The sequence below is a fragment of the Aristolochia californica genome, unplaced genomic scaffold, assembly GCF_029961685.1.
Source record: "Aristolochia californica isolate CCGP_79_NKW_82.1479 unplaced genomic scaffold, dmAriCali1.0.hap1 SCAF_13, whole genome shotgun sequence".
NCBI classification, from domain to species: domain Eukaryota; kingdom Viridiplantae; phylum Streptophyta; class Magnoliopsida; order Piperales; family Aristolochiaceae; genus Aristolochia; species Aristolochia californica.
The window spans coordinates 5462531-5474713 of NW_027181804.1; the positions used below are offsets into that span (position 1 = coordinate 5462531).

Below are 12183 nucleotides of genomic sequence, written 5' to 3' on the forward strand. Positions count from 1 at the left end.
TTTCAAACGAGAACTTACAAAAAAATAAAAAAATAAATGATGCCGAATTTTATTAAGAGAGAGGTCAAACGAGTAGATTACTGGGGGGAAGCCTTCCCAAGCAATGAGAGATCGCAGGGAGATTCCGACGACTTACAAAATTTACAACACTTCAACTGCAAATCTTTTAAAGTTCCACTACAGTCATTGTATTACTCAAACAACAGGACTTCAGACCTTTAAATAGGAATCTTCAACCTGTAATTTCAACTAAACTTGGACTAACTCTAACAAGTTCAGAAGCCAAAACCATTATATTCTGCATAAATCTGCCCTAATCTCCTTATATCTCAGTATCTACTATTTACCATGAATTATATGGTCTCATGGTCTTCTCTTAAAATCAATTAAAAGTAGACCAAACCAAAGAAATAAAACACAGAATTAAAACAGGAACAAAAATAAAAACTGACCTGAAATTGAGTGTGTCGTTGAAGCCTATTTGGATTGTCTCCATAGCGGCTGTCATCTGGTCGAATGCTAGGTTCAAGATACCTTCCAAGATGAACAAACTCCACATATTGAATGGACACTAAAACCATATGGATTAACAAATTTTCCATAAATGCATACTTACGCAACATTCCAAGGTTCTGGACCAAGAACCCTTAAGAAAGTCAAAGGATTCATAGTTCCTGCTCCAACCTAATAAACAAAAGTGGAAACCACTGATTATTTGAAAAAAAAAGGCATTAAAGTAAGAAAAATGCCAAAGAATTTCAAATCTAATCAACTTCTAAAACCATTTTCCACTAATGGATTTCTGTGCCATGGATTTCTAAGTACATCTTAGAATAGAACCATAATGAAAGAAGTATTTCCAAATATACAAGGCAATAAAAAATGTTAACAGAAACTAAAATACATTTCCAGTCAAGCCTATGTAGTTGTAATAAGGCTATGATAACAATGATGATTTTAAGTATTCTAACTGACTAGTACATGACAATGTAAATGTTGTATCAACACAAGTATTAAGTGGACATATCTCAATAACAGTATCATCCTCTTTCTTTTTTCAAAATTCAACACACATGAAAGATGTCAAAAAAATTTATATATATTTTTCTGACAATCAGCTAACAATTAGTCAGAACTGTTCAACGTTAGTGCCTGAATTCACAATTTTGAATGGTCGTACTGATTCACAAACTTGTCAACTAGAGATATCCTCAATTGACAAGTGACTTTTTAATCAATGTTATATTTGCAAGTTAAGTTTGAATTTCTCACATGCAATGAAAAGAACAACCACAATGGAAGAACTTCACAGTGCCAAAGAAAAATGAAAGAGACTAGCACATTTTGGAATAAGAGGCTAAGAAATACCTTTGATACCTCAGTGTCAAGCATGGGGCCCCAAGGTGGAGAAACAGGGGACATGTAATTGCATCCAGCACAAACAAAGTGTATGTACACACGCACACACTAACTAACTAACGAACTAGGTAGAAACATAATATTCACATATAAGTAATATCGGAAACTACCACAACATTGTGAAACATGGGGTTCAAGAAAAGCCAAAAGAATTCTAACCAACCGAACAAAAAAGCCTCTGGAGTCATAAAGCACATGAATACACGTACAAGTTATTGGCAAAGAACAATTAAAGACATTCAGAGAGTACTAACAATTAGTGAGGAAAACTAAGCTATTTAAAGTAGTACCTCTGTGTTGCTACATTGCATTATGGCACATCCCACAGAAGCCCAATACTCCTAAACAAAAGAAAACATCATCAATAGAGAAATACAGAAAAAATGATTACTGCTTTTATTCTTCAACAAAAATCCAAAACAGTAAGAAAAGTGCAATCTAAAAGTAAATTGACTTTAAATTTTTTCTTTTTTTCTTTTTAGAAAATGGGTGTATTCATTAACCAATCCAAAGGCAAACAGCTACATGGAAGGGGAGAGGGGGCACTTTACAATGAGGGATTGGTGGGAAACCCCCTCTCGAGCAAGAAAACCAGTAAAACAATTAACTAATATCAAAACATGATTCTAGGTAATTACATTTTCTGCAGATCTAAAATCTCATAGAAATGCCGCCACAAATGCCAAGGTTTAGAGCACTTCTTGTCGCACCAACTAATAACCACTAACTTGTCTCCTTCCACAATGAAATGGCCATGAAGCTTCTACTTGAAGATTCTCAACCATGAACTAAGGCCAAGAGCTCAGCAACAGTCGAGTTGGCAACATCAAGAGGACCGGAGAAGGAGAGAAGAATGGCGCCTTCACTATTTCTAAAAACACCACAAAGCCGACTGGCCCAGGATTGCCAAGGGAGCTCCTGTCAAAATTGAGTTTGATGCAAACAGGACCAAGGGGGAATTCTTTGGAACAGACAGCTTGGCAGCCTGCTCCCTGTAGTCCTTCAAGTAACCACCTGCAAATTGCTTAAACTCCTTAAGGGTGCAAAGCCATGAGATGAAGTTGTTCTGGATATGGTAGGAAGTGGCTGCCAGAGGAAAGGAGCACCCCTAGAAAAGCTTCTGATTTCGCTCTAGCCAGATCATCCAAGGCACAAAGCAAGGCAAGCTTTTAAGTATGAGCTAGCCCACCTTTGGCAAGACAAGGCTAAGGCACTTGACAACGAGGTTAACAGAAGAAGCTGGGATTTCGAAACTAATGCCAAAGAGGCTAAGTCAAACGAAATCTTCCATGTGAAGGGGCAGCGCATGATGTCATCTCAAAGGCAGCAAAGCCTACAAGAAGCACTGGCGATCGAGGTTCCTCTCTTCATAAGGTTATTCAAAGTAAAAAATTTGCCCTTCAGAACACTCCAAGGCTAAAAATTTGGATTTAGGAGGTGCAAAGAGACTCTAGGCCATAGTAGAACAATTCCTACTAGTAGGCTGATCACAATTTAGGAGCCTAAAACAGGAAGCAACAGACAACTCAATGTTTGGCTCTGGGGTCCAAATAAGGTTTTACATGCTTCTTTTGATATAAAGGTTGTTGAGAGAGAGATGGAGAGAGGAGCAGAGAGCGACAAGGTGAGGCAAACTGAAAGGGAGAAAACTGGAATGACAAGGGAATCAAGACAACCCCTGCCGATTGGGAACTGGCCTAGGCAGCCTGCAAACTCCGGGGCGGATGATGTTCGATGGACTCGGACTGAGAAAGAGAAGGGGAAAGATGCTGTTGTGGATTCGACAGAGGCTGAGCTACCAGGTTGGCAGGTGGTTGAAAGTAGAGCAACAAGGCGGAAGCTCTCACTAGAATGACGGTCGAAAGGTGACTCTGCTTCCACCTTTTGTGTTGGCTCCACCTCCATCTCCATCACCAAGGTTTCTGACCGATCTGGTTAGCTGATTTGTATCCCTGCCACTACTAGAAATAAGCGGCCTTTTATTTCTATCCCCTATGAAGCATTTGAGGCTTTCATTAAGCAGTTCGACTCTGTCACCCTTTCTCATCCAGTGGAAAGAAACACCAAGGAGCTATGGACTGGCCGTGTCGTTTTCACGTCTCAATGTTTACGTACAAGGGGACTAAAGAGTGCAAGAGTACCCAATGTAGGGAACGGACTGTCATGGGAAGAGTCTATCCCCCGGAAGCTTCTAACTCAGGGTTTGGATGGGATCAAGTTAGGACCTCCATTCTCCGGCTATTCTTTCCTCCTTCTACCTGTTCTTTGGGCACACCTCAAGCAGCTTCCCCCTTCCCTCCACTTCTGAAGTCTAGCACAGGGAACCCAACACATTAATACCCAACTCCGAATACCAGCCTAAATACCTCACCCCCTCACCAACCACTTGATACACCCACCATCTAGACCTGGAAGTGAACTGCTATCTCACTCCCTTATCTTTTCTTTTCATCAGCCCACAATTGACATCAACCCAATCATTTACTGGGTAACCAAAACTCTTCAACTACCCTATAGTCCCGCCCATTCCTACCTGGATAATTATAATTGGCTTATTCATTTTCACAACCAATATGATAAACAACTTGCCTTGGCTATCCCAAACACCCCAGAAACTCCAATCAACAAAATCATTAACCAGCCCCCTTTTCGCCCTGACCTTCTCCTTGGTCGGTGGATCAACATCTTTGGACTCTCAGCTGAGTTACGGCAAATGGAGGTTTTTCTTCAAATTGCTGATCGTTTTGGTCAGTTTATTATGTTGGGGGATGCCACGGCCAGAATGACCAGGCTAGACATGGCAAACTTATTCATCATCCATTCCCAGGTGAGGTACAACTCCTCGCTCATCAAAATTTCAATTGGTCCCCACATCTTCCAGATCAAGATTTGCTTCATGGGATCCGGCACCAGATCATCTCCAAAAGCCGGGCCAGTCACGGTGGAGAGCCAGCCCAAACCTCACATGTCTTGCCCATCGGGTATTGACCACCCTTTACCTCACTGCCCTTAACCAATCAGAAACCTCCCACCTGGCCTTGTCAACCGAAACATGCATACTCAAATTCAAATGCCCCACCTACCCACTGGCAAAAAGCATCGGCTGCTGAGCCTGATCCCATACTAATGAGTCTATCGCCCTACCCAGACATCTTCCCTACCAACTGTACTACACATACTGACCTTTCAACCCATCACCCTACCTATGTCCCGAATCCCGGACATGGAGAGGATACACTATCTTACACCACCAATCCCAAAGCCACCTACCACATAGACCACAGATCTGGGTCAACATTTCTAAAAAGACACTTTTGTCCCACCTATCAGAACGCTCCAAATCCTATCAACTTACAACACTTCCAGCAAAGGCTCAACAAACCGATATACCCTCTTCTTTCCTGGGTACACCCTCCCTCCCTCCAATCCCTTGTTGTAAAAGGAGGTCTCCTTTAGTTTGTTTTTGTTTTTTGGTTTCCTTCAATAAATTATCACTTATATATAAAAAAAAAAGGTTGTTGAGTTTCTAGACTAGGTTAACAGCAACAATAGTTTCCCTATTGTTTAGCTTCTTCTGAGACCCTGATTCCAAGAAATGGACCCTCCATTACCACTAAGCATAAAGTCGGTAACAAGGATTCAGGTCTACTTGTTGTTGACCATATGTTGACTCCATTCTTGATTTTGATGATAAACAAAACTTAATAGTGCAGCTTTTTCAGATCTGATTTGCAGTTTGGAACTCCTCGAAATTTCATTATCTAGGAAAAAATTTACTTGGTCCAAAGGACAAAACCCCCCTATTCTTTCCAAATTAGACCGTTTTTTGGCAAACAATTGGCTGCACCTCCTTCCCAACACATCCGGCCAAGTCCTCAATAAAATTGGCTCTGACCACTGGCCAATCCTAATAAATTCTCGCCCCCCATCCTGGGGACACTCTCCATTCCAATTTGAAAACTTCTGGTTCCTTAATGATTCTTTTGTCCCCCAACTGAAAAAATGGTGGGAAGAATTCAATCATCACCCAAACCCTAGGTGGTCGTTTCCTTTGAAGCTCAAAGATCTAAAGCTAATGATCAAGCCCTGGGCTCGTAGCCTCACTGCTACTGCTGTTGCTGCATCTGGGAAAAATTCCATCCGGCACCGCCTATCTGAGATTGATCTACTCGAAGAGAAAGGTCACTCTCTCCCCCTGAACTCATTCTTAGAAACCACATAAATTCTGATCTCTCAAATCTCCTTAAAAATGAAACCACTCACTGGAAGCAGCGGGCCAGATTCCGTTGGTTGAACGATGGGGATGGCAATACAAAGTTCCTCCATGCCATTGCCTCAGCTCGACAGAGAACTAACCGTATATCCTCCATTCTCAATAACGACGAGGAGATTAGGGATAGCATCTCCGTTGCTAATGTGCTTGTGAATTTTTTTACAGATCTCTACACAAAGGAGTGCTTCAACCGCCCTACTCTCGACCAAATAGAGTTCAATCGTATTTCTGCGCCTGAAGCTGCTCTGCTGGAGAGACCTTTCTCTCCAGAAGAAAGTTGATACGGTTGCTCTTGGTCTGCCGAAGGATCGAGCCCTGGTGAGATGGAGGATGAAGCCATGGTGTGGCCAAACACCAAGGTGGAAGACTGTGCAAGTTCAGTGCACCGCAATAGAAGCAACGGCCAAGGCCAAGTGCAATGGCGCGGCCCAGAGGGGCGCACACATATGGCTGGCCCGGCATCAACTTCAGCAAAAGAAGACATACTTGAGCTTGCCAAACGGATGGCCAAGCAACAAGGTGCACAACAACCCCAACAGCCAGCTCAGACACAAGGCAGCACGCCAGTAGACACTTCTGGCGGGGCGAAATGGGGTTGGGCGCAACCAGGAATCCTTGCAAGGCGAAATGGGGTTGCTGGCGCACGGCCAGGACTCCAAGCGGAGCGAAATGGGGTTTCCTCAGGACGCTAGGCGCAAGCGCGCGCGGCAGGACTCCAGGCGCAGGCGCCCGCGCGTGAAATGGGGTTTCCTGGCGACCAGGTCGCCAGGCGCCCGCCTGACCAGGGCGCCCCTTGACGCCAGAAACCGAATTTTTGGGATCTGACGGTTTTCTGAGCGTTTTTTGAGATTTCAAAAGGCAAGAGGAGAGACTATAAATAGGGAGGCCTCTCCCATTGTAAAAGGGTCGAAAAATCCTTGGCCTTCTTTACTCTTTTAGTGTATAGAGAGAGTTTTTAGCCTTGGCCTTCAAGAGTGTTTGACCACCCTTTGTAATCTTGTATTGTCAATACAAAGTAGGCTTTTCTCTTCTATATCTTGGTCTTTTCATTGTCCCATTTGGCTTGTAACTTCTTGTGTGAAGTATTGGTTGGAAGATCCGAAGCTCAAGGAGGCTGACTAGTTCTTGGGAAGAGCTAGGCCGCACGGGGTAGATATTCCACTTGGCTAGACGGACCTAGCCCAAATCTAACCGCGTGACACCTGGGGCCAAATGGGTTCAACGGTGAATTTTACAAAAAGTCTTGGGACGTTACCAAAAGTGATGTAGATGCCTTTGTAAACAATTTTCATCAAGTAGGAATCACCCACAAATCCATTGGTGCCTTTTTCATTGCCCTGATCCCCAAAAAAAACAACCTAGCCCTCCCTCAAGACTTCAGGCCTATCAGCCTGACCACAAGCTCATACAAAATTTTAGCCCAGATTCTCCCCAACCGTCTAGAGGTTGTTCTCCCCTGTGTTATTAGCCCATGTAAAAGTGCATTTATCTCTGGCTGTAATATCCTGGACGACTCAACTATGGCAACCCATGAACTTCTTCATTCCTTTAAAAAATCAAACCAACCGAGAGTTGTCATCAAATTAGATTTTGAGAAGGCCTTTGACCGGATCAACTGGAAGCTGATTGACCATCTTTTCGGTGAAATGGGCTTCACCACCCGCTGGAGATTATGGATGAGAAGTTGCATTTCAAATGCCTCATATTTTGTTCTAGTCAATGGTAAGTCATGTGGGTACTTCAATAGCACAAGGGGTATTAGGCAGGGAGATCCTCTCTCTCCTTTTATCTTCACACTCATTGGGGAGCACTTGGCTGCCATGGTCCGACTGGCTAAAAGGTCAGAATGACTCAGGCTTACCTCCTCTGATCTAGCTCAAGACATTGCCCTCCTTCAATATGCAGATGATACAATGTTCTTCTGCAGAGACTCTTTAAGCCAAATTCACAACATCAAAGACCTACTTAACTTATTTGATATCTCATCGGGACAGAAAGTCAGTTGGGCAAAATCATCCATTATTGGCTTCAACATCAAACCAAATTTGCTTTGCTCAATGGCAAGCTATCTTGGATGTAAAATTGAGATGTTTGTTGGAACATATCTAGAACTCCCCCTGACTCCTCGTCTCCCTTCCAAGGCTTCTTGGCACCCTGTCATTGAGCGATTGGAAGGGCGTTTGGCCTCCTGGAGAGGGAAATTCCTTTCTAAAGTTGGCAAATTGGTTCTGATTAAATCCTATTTACATGGAATTCCCAACTACTATTTGTCCATGTTCCGATGCCCTGTTTCTGTCAGAAATAGATTCGAGCTTCTAAAAAGAAGATTTCTGTGGAGAGGGCCAAATGGGGAGAAAAAATATCATCTAGTAAAATGGGACAAGGTTTGCAAACCTAAATCCCTCGGAGGTTTGGGTATTCAGGATACTACCACTACAAATTCTGCTCTTCTCCTTAAATGGATCTGGAAAAAAAAAAATTTAAATAGGGTGTGAATATATATTGCAAGATGATGAAAATACATACCTAGATGGCCTTCCTCCACAACAAGTTGTTGGAGGGAAACGCCCTGTTGAACTTGTTTATCTGCCAAATGATTAGCAGATCTAGGAATATAATCCCACTTACAATGCATTTGATAAATTAAAGTACATATATCGTCATATAACTCCCAATGCCGCCAAGGAGGTTTTGCCGAAATGGATCTGGAAATTCAACCTCTACCCTGCCTTAATTTGGAGAGCTCTAGTAGCAGCAAAAGCTAACAAGCATTCGGGCTGGTGGACGAAGGGGGGACAATTCTATTCTCTCTCCCCTGCTTAGAAAAAAATCGTCCGACTTCTTCTAGATTTCAAGAAAGTAGTAAAGTGCTATGTCAAAAATGGTACCTCGACAAAATTTTGGAATGATTGGTGGACTGGCCAATCCAACCTCAAAATTAGCCATGAATCAATCTCTAGCCTTTCTGGTAATTCTAATGCCTTCATTTCTCACATATGGTCAGACAGTGGGAACTAGAATTTAAATCTCAAAAGACATATTTCTGATCCTGAAGCCATCTAGCCTCCAATCTCCTCGCAAGCCTTCCACCAGTGAAGCCCAATAACACAGATGATACTTTAATTTGGACACCTTGCTCAAAAGGGTCCTTCTCCACTGCCTCAGCCTACAACTTCCTATGCAACACATCCGCAACCCATTCAAATCACCCTGTGGCCTCAGCATGGAACCTCCTTGACCCGCCATGTGCAAAAATTTTCATTTGGACCGCCTGCAGAAATAAAATCCTCACCTTTGATTCTTTAATCCGATGGGGTACCCAAGTCCAGGACCCACTATGCCCTTTCTGCAAAATTGCTCCAGAAACAGCCAATCACATCCTCCTATCATGCCATTATGCCCATTCGGTCTGGACCTCTCTCTTAAATAAAAGTGGGCTCCAATACTATGCTGCTGCAAATCTATCATCTACTATCCTCTCACTCATTGAATCCAGACTCTCAAAGTTAGGAAAGTTGATTATATCATGTTGTATTGGTCATATCCTATGGGAACTATGGAAAGAAAGAAACAGAAGGAAATTCAAATTCAAATCCTCCCCCGTAGAAGTTCTGACTGATCAAATTTCGGGTCAAGTATCTATTTGGCTCCTAAACCAAAAAGAATTCAGAAACTTTAGTAGCAAAAACTTCAGAGAAAATTGGCAGCTCGATGTTGACAAAATCTCCACAAGAAGGTGGTTTCAAACCCTGAGGGGCCTCTCTTCTCAATACAAAATTTCAAGAAGAAAGGGTAGAATCACTCATCAAGCATATAGAAGCTTCTGGAAAACCCAGGATAACCAAGCTATGTGACAACCTCAAGTAGCATCTCCAGATGAGTTAAAAGGCATCCACAATACAGTCATCAAATACACTAATGTGGTCCCTCAGGTAGGGTTTTCGAGTGTCCAATGTTCTCTTTCCTCAAACAACCCCTGCAAGCACCAATCAATCATCAACAAGATGCTAAACAACTTCTTCACGTAGCTCTTTCTGAAACCGTATTAGTTATTCAAGCAAAAATGCTTCCAAAACTTCCAAAAGGCCAATGACTACACGCCCATTTCTTTTTCCCAATTGCATAATCGCAAAAAGATTGAAACAACATCCCCCAGTCATTCTCACTCTGATACTACCCATAAATTGGAATCCATTCATCGCTAACATCTTAACAAAGTGCTGTATTGAGTGTCTCGAGATTTAAATCTGCTTGGCAAATTCAAAGGGTTAATATGCCACTGAAACAACTTTCTCCCGCATCCAATCACAAAGAAGTCTCAGTACTAAGTTGAAGCCAATTATCTAGAGTTCTCGTACCCAAAATCAATCACAGAGCAACAGCTCAAAAAATAACTGGAAAAATAACAAACTGAATCACTTGATCACGAGTTTCCGAACAAAATTAGCAGGTAAAAAAACGCCACAATAAAGAGCCTAAATTAACTCCACTCACCCCTGAATTATAGCATAACTATACTTCAATTATGTTCAAAATTCAGAAATGAGAAGGCAAAAGTTTTCAGAGTGGCAAATTGTTTTTACTTACTTGTAGACGCTGAATGGCCTGTTGGAATGTAGGCACGGATGCAGACGCTTTGGAAGGTTCTTTCTTCGTTGGCTGTTGAGGTACTGTAGCAGTGCTCGCCGAAACTCGTATTTTCTCCAATGGAAGCGAATAATTACGATGGAAGAATGCAGAGAACCAGATAGGATTTCTCTTCGCGCCATGAAAAAGCGGAAGATGAAGTTTATGTGATTTGATAGAAGATAGAGCGATAGGAAACACGAGCATTGCCATGGCGATGAGACGTGAAAGAAATCAAGAGGAAGGCCGCAGTCCTCTCTTAGCCAGTTACCCTATCCAAGAGCGCGAAAACCGCGAGGACACGAACCAGAGTAGATTCTCAGTGTACGGGTGCGATAGGTTTAAACGTCTATTTGGAACAAGAAAACAAAAAACAAAATGATAATTATTATTCTAAAAAATAGTTTGTGAAAATAAGATATTGATCAAATTTTTCGTTTTTACTAATAATTGTTTAGAATAATAATGGTTAAGTTCTTTTTTCTTTTCGTTTCTTTTCCATTCCACGGGGTTGCAAACAAACCCAACCCGACTAAAAAACGGGGGAAATGTGAAAAATGTGAAAATAAATAAGAGACTCGTCTCCAAATGTGAAAGAGTTAAAAGTCCATTCTTAAAACATTCATAAGGTGAGAAATAAAAATGTTAACCTTTGTATTAGGATTTTAGAACTTCAAGAAGAAAACAAATTGCTAAAATTTCGCAAATGGTTAAACAATGAAAAATCTTGGACTTATCCCATGCTTTAGAGACATTAACTTTAAGAAAACCACTCCTATGGATAAATCAGGATATGAAAAATAGAACTTGGAGATAACATCTATAAGACTAGAAGAAAGAAAATCTAGGAATTTTCATAGGATGAGTATGACAAAGGTTACAACATTACCTTTGCATAATGATCGACACATTACAAATGCAGAAGTCCAGGACGTTATGCAGTTGAGTGCTCAGCTAGGAGATCAAAGCTAGATGAGGTGAAGCAAATTTGGATTCTCAAGAGAAGTCTAAATTTGTCTTCAAATATTAGGACTATGGGACCCAAAGAAATTTGAATACCCTAGGCTATTTGATCTCCAAGTAAGGATTGTTATCTCCGAGCAAAGCTATATATTAAACAAAAGTGATCCCAATAACTTATGGGATATGAATTGTAAAAATAGAACTCTAAATTTGATATTCATGTATTTTGAAAAAATTTAGGTAGAACTTGTTTTTTAGGATTGATTCGATGATAATTTCATCATTTAATCTCAAATATCATCCCTGCCGAATTTATATAGGCTTAAATTTTATATGCAAATTAAAAATCTTGTATAAACTAGAAATTTAGTAACCATTGCTTTAAGGAGCATTAGATTATCATTCGCCAATGACATGTCAAAGAAATATTATGTTAGTTTCCAACCGAAAATCTGAATTTAGTTGATATAAGTTGGAAATAATATTGGTTGTTCTTAGCAAGGTTGTGCATCTTATGTAATAATGTGATTAATCTTGATTCATACCTCTTGATTAATTGAGTAGTCATGACTCATGTTAACATGGGCACTCTAAACTTGTGCTTTGAAATATATGTCCAGCTCAACTACTAAAAGGGATTCACATAAATCTACCCATGCCCAAATAGAACAATTAGCATTAAACGGAAAAGGCCTACTCACTAGAGACATATTAAAGAATTGAATTAAATTGAATAGCTTTGCTAGTTCATTAGTTGATGCATTTTCTACTTTCTCATTGCTTCAAGAAAAACCCACAAATTTGAGAGATTTATGCATCATGTGTGTTGGAGTGTTTAGCATAATAAATCAATAATAGAAGTTACTTGTCGGGAATAGCTTGCCTCATGAACTGGTTGAATT

General features: G+C 41.1%; 1 protein-coding gene across 1 annotated transcript in view; it reads right to left on the bottom strand.

The window, feature by feature from the left end:
• Positions 1–10593, bottom strand: part of LOC137948058 (glycine--tRNA ligase, chloroplastic/mitochondrial 2) — an 80992-nt gene extending 70399 nt beyond the window's left edge. The window contains exons 1-4 of the mRNA XM_068793979.1: positions 10280–10593; positions 1710–1760; positions 617–684; positions 453–534 (exon numbers count right to left, since the gene is read on the bottom strand). Coding sequence (XP_068650080.1) covers positions 453–534; positions 617–684; positions 1710–1760; positions 10280–10531 — 453 coding nt within the window. The 5' untranslated portion in view covers positions 10532–10593. The remainder of the gene's footprint in view (positions 1–452; positions 535–616; positions 685–1709; positions 1761–10279) is intronic.
• Between the last annotated feature and the right edge of the window lie 1590 nt (positions 10594–12183).